At 47.6% G+C, this 16,003-nt stretch overlaps 1 protein-coding gene across 1 annotated transcript in view; it reads right to left on the reverse strand.

Moving 5' to 3' along the window:
* Nucleotides 1–15,507, reverse strand: part of FHAD1 (forkhead associated phosphopeptide binding domain 1) — a 133,135-nt gene extending 117,628 nt beyond the window's left edge. Inside the window, exons 1-2 of the mRNA XM_032302350.1 lie at nt 15,354–15,507; nt 11,559–11,665 (exon numbers count right to left, since the gene is read on the reverse strand). Of these exons, the coding sequence (XP_032158241.1) occupies nt 11,559–11,651 (93 nt within the window). The 5' untranslated portion in view covers nt 11,652–11,665; nt 15,354–15,507. The remainder of the gene's footprint in view (nt 1–11,558; nt 11,666–15,353) is intronic.
* Between the last annotated feature and the right edge of the window lie 496 nt (nt 15,508–16,003).

Raw genomic sequence — 16,003 nt, forward strand, 5'->3', positions numbered from 1 at the left:
GGTGAGACAATGAGTCTGGGAGGAGAAGGGAAGGGGAGGCCTCTCCGGCTCCCTCTGTCAGGGACACCCTCCTACCCTGGTCTCTGTCAGGGACACCCTCCTACCCTGGTCTCTGTCAGGGACACCCTCCTACCCTGGTCTCCCTGGGGGAGCCCTGCGGAGGGGCAAAGCCTCAAGAGGCGGCTCGTTCCTGAAATCAGACTGCCTGAGCAGGGTTCCCAGGCCCCAGCTCACTGTGTGTGACCTCAACTTCCTCATCCGTAAAATGGGGGAAATGATAGTGCTTGCCTCGGAGGGTCGTTGATCATATGGATTAAATGAGTTAATATACGTGGAAGTGTCCAGAAACCCTGCCTGGCACAAAGTAAACCCTCAATGTGTGACCTATATGTTACTGATGTATTCCTTGGCCCGGCCGCAGCTTGCTGGCTCCGCTCCCTCTCTGATTTCTCCTGGACCTCCGTGCTGGGCTCCTCTCCCTATGCCTGCCCCCAGATTCCACAATTCCCGAGGATTCGAGTGCCGGCTCCCTTTCCTTCTCACTCCGTCCACAGGTGGGGCCACTGCACCAGCCGCCAAATCTCCGATGTGTATTTCCAACCCCCAGCTCATCTCTGAGCCTCTTGGTGCCCGCTGGCCCCCGGGGACTGATGCCCTCCCCTCCTGCCTCTTCCCGTCCCATATCACCCCCAAGCTCACCTGCCACCTCTCTTCAGGGCTCCTGACATTGTCCTTACTGGTTCCTCCAAAAAGCTCTCAAATCAACCCCATAAATCCACACTCTCCCCATGGCAACAGTGCAGGTAAGAGGTAGGATTAACAATAGCAGGAAGGGGGCGCCTGGGTGGCTCAGTGGGTTAAAGCCTCTGCCTTCGGCTCAGGTCATGATCCCAGGGTCCTGGGATCGGCCCCGCATCGGGCTCTCTGCTCCCCGGAGAGCTTGCTTCCTCCTCTCTCTGCCTGCCTCTCGCCTACTTGTGATCTTTGTCTGTCAAATAAATAAATCTTTAAAAAAAAAAATAGCAGGAAGCATGGGTCTCCCAAAGAGATCCATGCCCTAAACCTGGGTCCTGGGACTCTGCTCCCTTACATGGCACAAGGGACTATGCAGATCTAGAGGTTACTAATCCGTGATCTTAAAAGACGGAGAATATCCTTGATCGTTCAGGTGGGGCTAGTCTAATGCCATGAGCTCTTAAAGCAGAGCACTTTTCTGGCTGGAGCTGGGCAGAGGAGCCAGTACAGGGGGTCAGAGAGATCTGAAGCATGAAAAGCCCTTGACCCAATGCTGCTGACTTTGAATAAGGGGGCCACCAGCCTGGAATGTGGGCAGCCTCTCTGGGCTGAGAGCCATGTCCACGGACAGCCAGCCCGCCAAGGGGACCTCAGTCCATAACCGCACAGGCTAAGTTCCACCAATCACCAGAATCCACCTGGAAGCCGACTGTTCTTGGAGACTCTGTCAGAGCCCAGGCCCACCAGCACCATGATTTTGGCCTTGGGTGACCTGGGGCAGAGAAACCAGCTTAGTCCACCCTGACTTCTGACGTGGAGAACAGTGACATCATCCCTTTGTGTTGTTTTAAGTGGAACACAAATACAAGAGCCAATGTTCACTGCGGTAGGGACAGCACCAGGCACTGGTCTGAGCACATCGCAGTAATTCGGTTTGATAACGTGGTCACTGTAACTGTCCCCACAGCACTGACTTAGACACGGCAGTAGGGGACAGCTGCACAACTTGCCTGAGACCCCACAGGCCACCGGGCTCTGAACCAGCCACCTGGGGTCAAGGTCATGCCCTTGACTGCTCTGCTGCTCTGGAGCCTCTCCGCCTGCCCCTCTCCCACCCAAATAACAAAGACCGTCAGTTCCTCCCCAGCTTTAAAATCCTTTTCCTGGACGGTGGGTGGGGCAGCGGGGGAGGGGCAGAGGTTCCTCTTCCAATGTTTAGCCTGGCTTCCATTTTCCATATTGCCATCAACATGCCATTTTTTCCTCTTCTTCCAGGGTCAAGTTATTCACCAAACATCTCTGGACCTTGGCATGCGCTGTTTCAACACACCTGGGGTGGCCTTTCCTGCTTGCTCTGCCTGGAAAATCCACAGGCTTCTCTTTTTTAAAGGGGCAGCTCAAGTTTGGTCTTCTCGGAGGTGCTCCCTCACCCCCAGACGCGATCCTGGTGGGGCCTCAATTTACAGCCCCAGTGCTCCTCTAGGCTGGGAAAAGCACTGGGTCGACATTCCCTCCCCACACAAATCGCCCACTAGATGGCGCCGCGCCCGGCCAGTTTGCGGGAATGATCACAAGAAAATGCGCTGCACGTTTCACCTACTGTCCTCACTTTGGATTTCAGCTGCGGAATTTCCCTAGCTCAGTGAACTATTTTTTCTTTTTTAAAGATTTTATTTATTTATTTTGTAAGGGCTTATTCAGCCAGAGTGGCCCCACCCTGGTTGAACTGCCATTTTGTTGTAAAACTTAAATGGACCCCCCCACCCCCACCAGGGGAACTTACTTAAAAACAAATCCCGGAAACAAGTCCCAGGTAACAAAGTCCAAGTACAGGGGTGGGTCAGGCCTCGTGGAGGTATTCAATCAGTGGGGGTGCATACTGTCTCCTAGCTACCAAGGAGTATGGGCCCCCGCCCTTTGGGCACCTTTTGGGCGCCAGTTCTGAACTAGGTGATAGGCTGGTTCAAATGTCTACTAGGGTAAATTATAATTCAGTTGGTCACCTAGCATCACTGTGGAGTTTCCTGTGTGTTTTACAATCTCACTGGCCGCCTGTGTGTGGCCAGGCCCAACCACATGGCCTTTGCTCTATAAAAGTTAGTCTGGAAAGCAGGGAGGGGTCGTCCTCTCTGTAAGGGGTCCCCCGACCGGTCTGTTTGAGGGTCGGTCTGATTCCTGATGCTTGGCGTGAAATAAAGCGTTGCTTGCCCTTCTCTTTGTATCAGTCTCGCTCCTTTAATCATTTACCCATTATTGGGGTACCCAATTTGGGGGGGACCCAACAATTTGACAGACAGAGATCACAAATAGGCAGAGAGGCAGGCAGAGAGAGAGGAGGAAGCGGGCTCCCCGCTGAGCAGAGAGCCCAATGCAGGGCTCCATCCCAGGACCCTGAGACAGGTCCTGAACCGAAGGAAGAGGCTTTAATCCACTGAGCCACCCATGCGCCCCTCAGTGAACTATTTTAATATTCCAGCGAACTCACAAGGAATTTCAGATACTTAGATTTTTTTTTTAAGATTTTATTTATTTATTTAACACAGCGAGAGAGGGCACAGAAGTAGGGGGAGTGGGAGAGGGAGAAGCAGGCTTCCTGCCAAACAGGGAGCCTGATGTAGGGCTCGATCCCAGGACCCTGGGATCATGACCTGAGCCAAAGGCAGATGCTTAACAACTGAGCCACCCAGCCCCCCCCAGATATTTAGATTTTAGATGCTCCCAGCTAAATTTGCACCCAAGGAATGAGACTTTTCCTTCTCTAGAAGCACGGAGCCAGACAGCCTGAATCTGAAACTCAGCCCCACCTCCCCTGACCGGCTGTGTGGTTTGGCGGAAGTTCCTTAACCTTTCTGAGCCCCAACTCTACATCTGTAAATGAGGATAATAATGATAATAACAGTTCCTACCCCATAGGGGTTCTCTCTTTCTTTCTTTCTTTCCTTCTTTCTTTCTTTCTTTCTTTTTTCTTTTTCTGAGGCTGTATTTTTGTAAACACACATACAGTTCACGGAATATATAGGAAGCCACGTGAGGTGCTGGTAAACAGTGGAGAAATGCACGCTCTGGCTGTTTGCGATATTGTACTATTGGAGAGATTACGATCTTCTACCTTACTTCTGTTAGAATGACTTCTGTCAAAAAACTGGGTTAAAACCAATGTCGGTGGGGGTGTGAGGACAGCGGAGTCCTTGCGCCCTGTTGGTGGGAATGTAAAATGGCACAGCAGGGGAAAGCAGTGGTATGGCGGTTCCTCAAAAAATTAAGGATCAAGTTATCATATGACCCGGCGAGCCCACTTTTGGGTACACATGTAAAGGAACGGAAAGCAAGGGCTGGAAGAGATATCTGCAGTCCTGGGTTCACGGCATTATTGACAATAGCCACAAGGTGGAAACCACCCAGGGTCCACAGACCGGCGTGTGGATACGTAACAGGTGCCGAAGACACACAGTGGAAATCGCAACAACGGACGAACCTCGAGGACGTGATGCTAAGTGAAGTCAGTGTTGTAAGAGGACAAACACTGCATGATTCTACTTAAAGGAAGTACCTAGAGGAGTCAAATTCATAGAGACAGAAAACGGTGGGTACAGGGCTTTATAGGATGAAGGGCTCTGGGGATGGAGGTGGCGATGGCTGCCCAAGGTGACGGTATTGAATGATGCCACTGACCTGTACACCGAAGAATGGTTAAGATGGAAAATGTGTTCTGTGTATTTTACCATCTTAAAAAAAAAAAAAAAAAAAAGCAAGCAACATGGCATCAGCCACTTTCTATAAATTCCCTCCCCCCCATTGGAAGCTCTCCATCTGCTGGAGGGAAGGTAGACTCATCAGTTGCTGCAGGAGGGGGCCACTGGGGTGGCTCAGTGGGTTAAGCATCTGCCTTTGGCTCAGGTCCTGATCCTGGGGTCCTGGGATTGAGCCCCGCATTGGGCTCCCTGCTCAGCGGGGAGCCTGCTTCTCCCTCTGCCTGCCACTCCCCCTGCTTGTGCACTCTCTCTCTCTGAGACAAATAAATAAAATCTTAAAAAAGAATTAAAAAAAATTGCTGTGGTAGGAAGTGACCAATGAGATCAGCTCCAAGTTCCAGCTACCAGTTCTCCAACAGGGGCGAGGAAAGTTCCCCTGGGACTCAGGAGACCAGGTAGGTGAATCCCGGAGCAACAGAGCAAAGGGAGGAGCCAGTGGGAGCGCAATCCAGGTGAGTAGGGAATGAGAACAGCAGATGGACGGGCAGTTACCGCCCCTTACTGCCTCCAGGCCCCGGTCTTTCTGTGCCCTTCCCCACAGAGACTGAGCAGGGTAAGAATCCTTATCTAGCCCAGGTCCCTCCTGTCACCTCATCTCTCAAAATGCGGGGGTTCACTCATAAGAGAAACACCAATGTGGGGCGCCTGGGTGGCGCCTCTGGCTCAGGTCATGATCCCAGGGTCCTGGGATCGAGCCCCGAATCGGGCTCCCTGCTCAGCGGGAAGCCTGCTTCTCCCTCTCCCACGCCCCCTGCTTGTGTTCCCTCTCTTGCTGTATCTGTCAAATAAATAAATAAATAAATAAATAAATAAAATCTTTTTTTTTTTTTTAAAGAGATAAACACAAATGAAAACAACATGGGTGCTGGGTTTAAGGGAAGATCCAGTGGGTGGACAAGGCGCGCCGGGCAGGGCTGTCCAGTGCTGATAATCTGTGGTGGGCAATCCAGAGTCGCCCGTCAGAGGGACAGATGTATGGGCCCTTTGGCCCAGCCGACGTACCCACACGTCTGTGAAATGATGAAAATAACGGGACAATCATGGCGGCCTTGTTTAATAATGATAAACAAGAAGGACACCTGGGTGGCTCAGTTGGTTAAACTACTGCCTTCGGCTCAGGTCATGATCCCAGCGTCCTGGGATCGAGTACCACATTGGGCTCCTTGCTTGGCAGGGAGCCTGCTTCTCCTTCTGCCTCTGCCTGCCACTCTGTCTGCTTGTGCTTGCTCTCACTTCTCTCTCTATGACAAATAAATAAATAAATAAATAATAATGATAAACAAGAAGACGACATGGGCTCTGATGGGTCTTTTCTAAGGGACAGTCCGGAACCGGCAGGTGCCAGGCAAAGGGACAAGAGTCATCTGGCTGTATGGGTGTTGGTGTGTCTGCTGGACCAGTCTTGTTCCACGACCCTCAGATCCCACCTGAGAAGCGACTGCCACGTGCTGGACTGTTCTAGCCAGAAAGGAGCCAGCTGGTAAGGGCGTTGTGTGCCCAGCCCGGATAAGCAGGTCATTTTTGTCCTTCATTCTTTTCCTGCTACTACCCCCCTCCCCACCACGGCACTGTGCTGACTTGGGCTGTTCTGTAGCTCAGTCTTCGAGGGGATGTGGAAACCCTCGAAGGGTTTGAGAGGTTTCCAAATCTCTCCAGTGTGGCCCTGTTGAGTTCTTGGGGAGGGGCGAGGGTGTCAGCTCTCCACTGTGGAACTCTCGCTTCTCTTTCCCTTAAAACAGAGTATATTGAAATATATGCACCGCCCCCCCTCCCCGAAAGGGGCTCCCACAACATCAGGAGGGAAGAAACATGGGTGGTCAAGAAGAGGAAGGAAGGGTCCTCAAGGCATCGTCCTGGAAGCATCTCCATGGGACCCTGGTCCCCACCTGCGCATGAGGAATGAATATAATATGAAGATTCCTGGTCCCTACCCAGAACCCACCAGGTCAGAATGTCTAGGGGCTCATGTTTAAGGAGCACTCTGATACAGATGGAAAGTTCTACAATCATTGGCTTGTAGTATTTCTTCATTCTGGAAGAACTGAGCCCCTTTCTCAGTGGGGTTTAAATAACAGCCATATCTAACTCTACAAATTACAGTTCACAAGCCACAACTGATCATACCTGTTAAAATTCACAAGATTTATGTCTTAGATGAGCAAGGCTGGGGCTTCCAAGCTGTGGAAAATGGGAGGGGGAGATTCTGAACAGAGCTCTTCTTTAAAAAAAATTAAATTTACTTATTTGAGAGAGAGACAGAGAGAGCAAAACGGGCACCAATGGGGAGGAGAGGGAGAAGCAGGCTCCCCACTGAGCAGGGAGCCCCGCGCGGGGCTCGATCCCAGAACGCTGAGATTGTGACCTCAGCTAAAGGCAGATGCTTATCTGACTGAGCCACCCAGGCGCCCCAGAACAGAGGTCCTGATTGCGAGTCTACAAAAGACAGCCAGAATGGTCATTTTAAAATCAAAATGCATGTCTCCTCCCTTGCTCAAAATTCCTCAATTTCTTCTCATACCCTTCAGATATGGTGGCTGAAGGAGGCCTACTCATCTTTTAATTTCTCTCCCTTCCCACTCGTCTGGACACATTCATTTTTCTCTCAGGCCCTTGGGCTCATAATATGCTCTTCCACCCCAGGACCTTTGCACATACCATTCCCCCTTCCCCTTGTCTTATTAAATCTTCCTTATCCTCCATATTCCTTTCCTTTAGAGATCCAACATGAAGAGAACCATACATGTCTTTGTGGGATTCTTTGACTTATGTGTCTCTCCTGGCAGCTTTCTGACTACAGGGACCAAGACTTATTCTACCATCACTTTATCCCCAGGCTTGCCTCCGTGCTGAGGTTCCAGGTAAATATTTGTGGAAGGAATGAGTGATAAAAACAGAAAGCTAGCCTGGTGAAAACAGGCTTCCATTTGCCGAGAGACAAGCAAATTCCTTACAGGATAGAGAAAGAAGTCTGCAGGGCAAAACCCTGCAAAATCAATATTGATTTTTCCCTGCGCCCAATGATTACGAGGGACTTTTATTTTCTTCCTTATATTGTGCTTTCTCCCAATTTTTTAAAAGAAGCATGGGATGACCTTCCATTATCAGAAAAAGTAAACGGTCTCAAAATCTGATGACATCAACAATCAGCACGATACATCCGCCTCGCCAGTGAGTCTGAATCTCCGGAAATAAGACTGTCTCTTCTTTAGGATTTACTCAGGTAAATGAAACAATCCTTTTTCTTTGCTAGACATAACCTCTGGGTAACTTTGAAGATTACTTTTTATTAATATGTATTTTTGAACTATATTTCGTGAAATGACCTCCCGGGGTACAAATAACATAAACTATAAATTGGCTGTTGAATTAGTCCTCAGCGTGCCTCGTGGCTAATCAAGGGTGATTCCTCTCATCAGAAAAGCCCAAGGAAGTCAGCAGAGAAGCAATTTTCACCTTGTCTTATTTTACAGAACTAGAAAATGTTGACACATCCACAAGTTTCAATTTTTCAAAATGGGCCTGCGTCCCTGCAATCCTTTTTAAACAAATCTCTACTCCCAAATCCATTTAAGCTTTGGGAAGAGGATTTGTCTAAGAGAAGACAGAAGCGCCCATCAAAAGTCTGTTCACAAAACATTTGGCAATTCATGTGTCATCCGTTCTCTAGGGAGCCAATGTGAGCTTGTGCTTCTGGAAACGCAGCCTATTGCTTCATAAATCAATGTGACTGTGGCTGGCGGGGGTGACTTACTTCTTAAACCAAGTCTGAGGAGCAGTAGGCAGTCAATTATTTTTATACAGTGAATGCAACTCGATTTCCGTCTATATAAAAATTGTCCTCATCAGTATCTTTTTTCCATACAGCTTGTTAATGTCAGTGGCTCCCCATTTTAATCCTGTGTGCATTTAAGGATTCTTCTCAATCTCCATTTCATGAGCCCATGTTAACAATCATGGTGTCATTTACTTAGAATCATGTGCCAGACACTTTATGTACATTTCTCACTTAAGTCTTACAACAACCCTCTGAGGTCAGTGGCTTAGAGACAGGGAATATGAGCTCAGAGAAATCAAGGAATTTGCATGGAGTCACACAGCCAGCCCATGACCTAATGAGATTCAAACCCAGGTCTGTCCATCTCTGAAGCCTACAGTTTTCTAACACCATACTTAAGTTCGAAACACAGATCTGTTTCTACTTTGGCCAGCCATGAAAGAAGACTACCTAAAATCCGTCCCTAGCTGTGATAAAGAAGAATATGCAATTCTTTTTCTTTTCCCCCACTTTGTGCACTGAACAGATATTTCTGTGTCCTTCCTTGTAGGGAGGCCACATCATGGATAAGAACCTCAAGAGCCGGTCCACTGGGTTATTTTTGAATTTGAGAGTTTCTCATAAACTCAGAGAATTAGGAATAAGCAATTAATATAGGTTTATATTGCTTTGATCACTGTAGAGCACTGGATGTTCTGGTTAGTGCATTAAAACAAGAAAAAAGAAATTAAGGGTATTAAGATCTTTTCTGGGGCACCTGGGTGGTTCTGTGGGTTAAGCCTCTGCCTTTGGCTCAGGTCATGATCTCAGGGTCCTGGGATGGAGCCCCGTGTTGGGCTCTCTGCTCAGCAGGGAGTCTGCTTCCTCCTCTCTCTGCCTGCCTTTCTGCCTACTTGTGATCTCTGTCTGTCAGATAAATAAATAAAATCTTAAGAAAAAAATATCTCCTTTTCTGAAAGGAGAAATACAAGTTTTTATTTGTAGATGGCATGATTATTTATGTGTGAAATCCTAATAAACCTATAAAAGCTTTCTAGGGGCATCTGGGTGGCTCAGTCAGTTAAGCACCTGCCTCTAGCTCAGATCATGATCCTAGGGTTTTGGGACTGAGCCCCACATCAGGCTCCCTGCTGAGGGAGGGCCTGCTTCTCCCTGCTTCTCCCTCCACTGATCCCCTTGTTTGTGTACTCTAAGCTCTCTCTCTCTCTCTCTCTCTCTCTGTCAAATGAATGAATAAAATCTTAAAAACAAAACAAAAAACAAAAAAAATTCTAGAAAGTTTAGTTATGGTTGCAAGATAACACATAAGCATACAAAAATCAACTGTATTTCTAGATACTGTCAATGAACATGTGGACACCAAATTAAAAATATAATACCATTTACAATCATTAAAAAAGATGAATACTTAAGTGTATATCTAACAAAACATGCACAGAGCTGGTATGCTAAAACTACAGAACACTTATAAAAGAATTCAAAGACTCCCCTAAACAGAAGGAGAGACATACCATGTTCATGGATTGGAAAACAACAGAGTAAAGATATCAGTTCTTCTCATACTGATATATTGGCTTAAATATAATTCTTGTCAAAATTCCAACAAAATATTTTGTATATATAGACAGGCTTATACTAAAATTCATGTGGAAAGGCAAAAGAACTAAAATAGGTAAAAAGAAAAAAAAATTTTAAAGAAGGATAAAATGAAAGGAATCACTCTATTTGTGTGAAGACTTACATAACTACTGTCATCAAGACTGTGTTGTATAGGTAGAGGGACAGACACATAGATTAATGAAACATATAGGAAACTCAGAAATAGCTCCCACACAAGTATGCCTAAATGTTTTTGACAAAGCTCCAAAAGCAATCAATGGAGAAAGGACAGTCTTTTCAATCAATGGTGCTGGGACACCTACACATCCACATGCAATAAAAAAGAACCTTGACCTAAATCTCATGTCATATATAAAAATGAACTCAAAATGGTTCATAGATTTAAACACAAAACCTAGAAAACTTTTAGAAGAAAACAGATGAGAAACCCTTTGGATCAAGGGCTCGGTGATGTATTCTTGGACAGGACATGACAAGCATGATTCATGAAAGAAAAAAATGATCAACTGAAGTTAATCAAAATCTAAAACTTCTGCCCTAATACTCTGTTCAGAGAATGAAAGGATAAGCAATTGGCCAGGAGGAATGATCTGCAAGCTCTGTATGTGAAAAGGGACACATATCTAAAATATTTTTTAAAAAACTCTCAAAACTCTGTAGTGAAAAACCAAACAATGTGATTAGAAAATGGGCAAAAGACACGAAGGGACATTTTACCAAAGAGGATGTGCACACGGCCAATAAGCCCATGAAAAGATATCCAACATCACTAGCTATGGGAGAAATGCAAATGAAGACCATGAGGAGGCATCATGACACACCAGAACAGCTAAAATAAAAAAACAGCAATAATACCGGTTGCTGGTGAAGATGCAGAGAAACTGTGTCCCATACATTTGCTGGTGGGGATGTTAAATGGTACAGCTACCCTGGACAACAGGCTGGCATGTTTCTTTAGAAACCATACACTTCCCCTCTGATCCAGCAATCACACTCCTGAACATTTATCCCAGAGGAATAAAAACTTGCAAAAATCTGGGCTCAAATGTTCATAAGTAGATTTATCTGTTAGAACCTCAGGTTAGCAACAATCAAAACGTCCTTTAATATGTGAATGGCTAAGCAAACAATGTTACATCTACACCATGGAAATATTACTCCACAACGAGAAAGAAACAGGCCAAAAACCTAAATGGATCTCAAGGACATTATGTTGAGTGAGAAAAAAAAAAAAAATCAACCTCAAAAGGTCACATGTGGTATAATACCATTTATATAACATTCTCAAAATGTGATACAAGTCACAACAGTTTCCAAATGCCTCTAGAAAGGGCGAGAGGCCATTGCTCAAGCTGAGTACTTCAGGTGGCCCTTGGTGAAGGTCAAAGCAAAGCATCAGCTCCATGGCCCCATTTGGCTGGGGGGAGGGGATGTCAGGTAGGGCATCTGTACTCATGATCAGCAAAGGACAGAGGGCACATCACCCTTAATCTCATACTCATTTTCACTACACATGCTGGGGAGACCCAGTACATTCCGCAGGTGGTTATGGGTCTCACGTGGAGGGAAGATGTGGCTGTGAGCCAGAGGGTGGGCTTTTAAAGAGACTCAAGTCCACAGAACAGCAGGGGTGTGGAGGGGGTGAGATGGTGAGATTGGGCAGGACCAGTTCTTACCTCTAAAACAAGGTCTGAGTCTTCATGCCTTCCAACAGTAGTACTTTTATTCAGGACAAAAAAGCCTTCTGCGCTCTTTAGGTAGGCTTTCATACTCTCTGCTTTCCCTAGAGGTTTGCAGAAAAAAACGTTGTTAGGAAAATGCGATCTTCTGATTGTTTAGTGTCATATTTAGAATGGATGAAATGCACCGTCACGTTTAAAGGAGAAATCGGCAGAGGTTGGAGTGGATAGATGGACTTTACAGTGTGGTCACAATTTCTGCAGAATTTTAAGACTATCTTTTTGAACAGTGACATCTAGTGAAGATGAGCTTGGTCCAGATCATCATAGAGAAGACATTTTTTACAGAAGTCAGAGCCCAAACTGCCAGTAGCTGAAACACCCCAACGATGACCCTGAATTCCATGGATAATTGCGGTCTGCCTCCCATGAAGCTCAGGACAAGGTTAGTTATCTGACACAGAAACTATTCTGTCCCATACTCCTTACCCACCGCAAACTAGCTCTGAGACTTTGGGTGTGTTACTTCTTCTTTCTCTATGCCTCAGTTTTCTCATCTGTAAAATGGGGTTAATGATACTCTGCACCCCAAAGGGTTCTGTGAGGATGGAATACAATCGTATGTATGAAGCATTTAGAGTGGTGGCCGCTATGCACTGACCACACATTTGTCCCGTTATTATTATTATTATTGTTGTTATTGTTATAATAATTATTATGAATTTTGGGCTTATCAAACTCGGACCCAAGAAGTCTAAGCCTTCTACAGAGCTTCTGAAACTGCTGAGTCAGTCATTGAGGGAATGGGCTTTAAAGGACACTTTCTTTGTAAATCACTCCATTTCTTCATATAATTAAAGGAAAAAGGGCAACCTTGAAAGGCAAACTATCAAGACGCAAGCTGGGACATACGTTCAGGACTCTGCCCATTGTTCCCCCCAACATTTTTTTTATGACAATACCAGATACACAGGAAAAGTCAAAAGAAGTAGATGGTGAACTCCTTTATACCCACCACCTAGATCCTACAATTGACATTTTGTTCGGTTTGCTATATCACACATCCCTCCATCTACCCACGCATCCATCCATTTTGTAGTTTGATGCATTCCAAAGTAAGTTCTATACTGGTTTTTTAAAATATAAAAATCTCAGGGACTTCAGTAGGTTCCAAAGTGTTGATAATTCATATGATGCTTGACTTCTGATTTGAGGTATCTGTCTAGTTACACAGCAGAACATCCTCCATCTCAACACCATGTCCAAGAGCGGAAGCCTCTCTCTTTTCCTTTCAACAGAAAGGTCACTGAAATGTGAAGCTGTTGGAGTGGATAAAAACAAAGCTCATCTAGTTGTGGTCATAGAGGGTCTCGGGTCTGATTCTGCTTTTCTTTTTCTTTTCTTTTTTTTTGAAGATTTTATTTATTTATTTGAGAGGAGGACACAGCAAGAGAGGGAACACAAGCAAGGGGAGTGGGAGAGGCAGATGCAGGCTTCCCACTGAGCAGGGAGCCCAATGTGGGGCTCGATCCCAGGACCCTGGAAACATGATCTGAGCCGAAGGCAGATGCTTAACCACTGAGCCACCCAGGCATCCTGGTTCTGCTTTTCATCCACATCCTCATCATCAGTGACTGAATCCCTCCTCAGTACCAGGCACTATGGTATTTTATACACATCGTTTCTTTTCCTCCTTGGAACAACCCTGTGAGGTAAGTATTGGTACTGTCCCACTTTACAGATGGCAAACTGAGACTCAGAGAGGTTAAGGACACATAGTAGCAAGTGTCAGGGAGACAGCTCTGAGCCTTTGCATGAAACTACTACACAACTGGCCCACAGCTCAACCTCCCACATGTTCACTGCTGCTGGGTGGGGCAGAGTAGGCTGGTGGCGGCGGGAGGGGGGGGGGTGGGGGGTGCATTGTACTGTCTCTTGACTCTTGGGACTTGTAAGAAAGTCCTTGACACCTGGATTCCATCCTCTGAAAGGAAGAAAAGACCCAACCTGGGGGTAAGAGAAATAAAAATAAGCCAGATAGTGTATTTTATACTTGTAAACTCTGAGAGCTATGGATACCTCACACGTATGTTTTCCTGTAATGTGAAATACATTTTATTAAGTTCAGTGTCATTCACAGAAAGGGAGAGACGTTTCCTCTTCCCAAAGAACCATGCTCTATTGCTGTTAAATCACTTCAAGTTACTCACTTCAATGGCAGAGGACCATGTTATCAAGCAACACATTCAAGCCTGATTAATCTGGAATGCAAACTTGGGAGAAATGTCTCTTCTGCAGGAAAAGCACAGGAAATGCCACTAAACGAAACCCCAGAACTTGGATCGTGTGTATACTTGATTTTTAGCTCTCCCCCAAGATGTTCCCAAGGCTGATGACTTCTCTCTGCTCAGATGTCCCCCTGTGTGGCAACCGCCCGACCCCCCTAGCTAAAGGCACCCTTGAGTCACTATTGGCATATGCCACTCACTGTGTTTCCTTCCTCGTGCTTATCAATCTCTGACATTTTCTGGTTCCTTTATTTAGTTGTGTTTGCTGTTGGTTTTCTTTTCACTGAGATATATATTCCAGGAGAGCCAGAAACTGTATTGTTTCTATTAAGAGATAATTCCTCATGGTTGCCTTGTGTGGTTGCCATTATGGAGCGAAAGCATTGATGAATTTTGTCTTGTGTCTTCTGCGAGGATATGTACGCTGGCCAGGCTAACTTCCTAGCTTGCAAGCAAGATAAAAGCTCAGACCCTTGGGACACCTGGGTGGCTCAGTGGGTTAAAGCCTCTGCCTTTGGCTCAGGTTGTGATTTTGGGGTCCTGGGGTCGAGCCCCGCATTGGGCTATCTGCTCGGTGGAGAGACTGCTTCCCCCTCACTCTCTGCCTGCCTGTGATTCTCTCTCTGTCAAATAAATAAATAAATAATCTTTAAAAAAAAAAAAAAGCTCAGACCCTTTGCGGTTCCTCACAGCTTTGTTCATCACCCCATCTCCAGCACCTGGAGCCTTGTCTGACATGTAGTAGATGCTCAGTAAACATTCGCTGCATGAATGAAAATGCAAATGACCCGGCAAAGCAAATCTGTGCAGCCAGCTGGCTACGAATCTTCCCATTCAGTATCTACCCTGGATATCCTTTCTGGAAACCCTAAATGCAACCTGGGGGTTTTGGGTTGGACAGTATCTCTCCATCTTAATCTTGCCCTGCGCAGTCCACACCCTTGCCTGAAAGTAATTTGAATGTGTTAAACTCCGGAAATTGGCTCTTACTGCCCTGAAGCACCAGACCTAGTCAGAGCAAATCACCTGCCTACCCCCTGAGCACTCTGAAAGCTCAGAATTGGACTAGAGAAGTAGTATGTCTTTTCTGGGCTACAGGTCTTCAGTGGCCTGGGAGCTGCAAAGTTTCCTCAAGGAAGGGAAGGTCAAGTCAAGGGATCTCTGACCATTGGGTGGGTGTTGTCCCTAAACCAAGGGAACCAGAGGGCACCTCTCCTAATCTCAGCTGTGTACACCAGTGGATATCTAAGAGCCGCATGTTTGGTGCCAAGGATGGTCCTGAAGCTCCTACACAAGCTACTTCTGGAGGCGGGGCAGGAGTCTGCATTTTCGGGAGGACGCGCTGGTGTTGGAGCATCTCCTCTGGGGTGCTCCTGGAGACCCGAGCCGGGATCGGAGAGGAGTTCCCAGGTGCCGCGCCTCCCCTCCAAGCTCTGGACCTCGCAGGGCCGACCTGGTCCGGTCCCAGGTGTCCGCCCGCTACCTCCTTCCGTGCCGCACTCACCTGGCCGGAGGGAGAAGCCCACGCTCAGTCCCTCGCCGAAACCCCGGCGGGATCGGGAGGAGCCCGGCCAGCTCCCGGGCGAGGCCGCCTGGCCGCGCTCCCGCGGAGTCTCCAGCCGCGGGCCGGCACCCCGCGCGCCCGCCAGGCCTGTGTACGCGCGTCGTCATGGCAACACCGCCGGGCCGGTGAGGGGCGTGGCCTGCGCGGCGTGGCGGGGAGAGGGGCGGGGGCGAACGCGGTGGGGAGGAGGACGGGGGGCGGGGGCGGTGCGCCAGACACGCCCCCGAGGATCACAGCCCTCTGCCGCGCCCTGCAGCATCCCCCCACCGCCCCGCCGCCTGTCGCTTAGGGATGCCCAGGCCCATTTCACAGATGCGGAAACGGAGGCTTAGAGGACCCAGAAATAGCCGGCGGTTGTCCAGCAAGGAAGGAGCAGACTCGAGAGTCCTTCCTTCCGACTCTCCTTTGCTCTAGGCTGCGTGCGTGGAGGAGGTGGGGGGGGAGATGGGGATGGAGCTGAACCAGGAGAAGCTTAGAGGTTAGAACCCCCTGCCCCACCGGGATCGCTACCCTTCTGTGTTGCAGCAAATAGAGTAAGCTGGGATGGGGTCCGGGGGACCAGCACTTCTGGGGGTGGGGCCGGGAGAGGA

Source organism: Mustela erminea, chromosome 10 (genome assembly GCF_009829155.1).
Source record: "Mustela erminea isolate mMusErm1 chromosome 10, mMusErm1.Pri, whole genome shotgun sequence".
In the NCBI taxonomy this organism is placed as follows: Eukaryota; Metazoa; Chordata; class Mammalia; order Carnivora; family Mustelidae; genus Mustela; species Mustela erminea.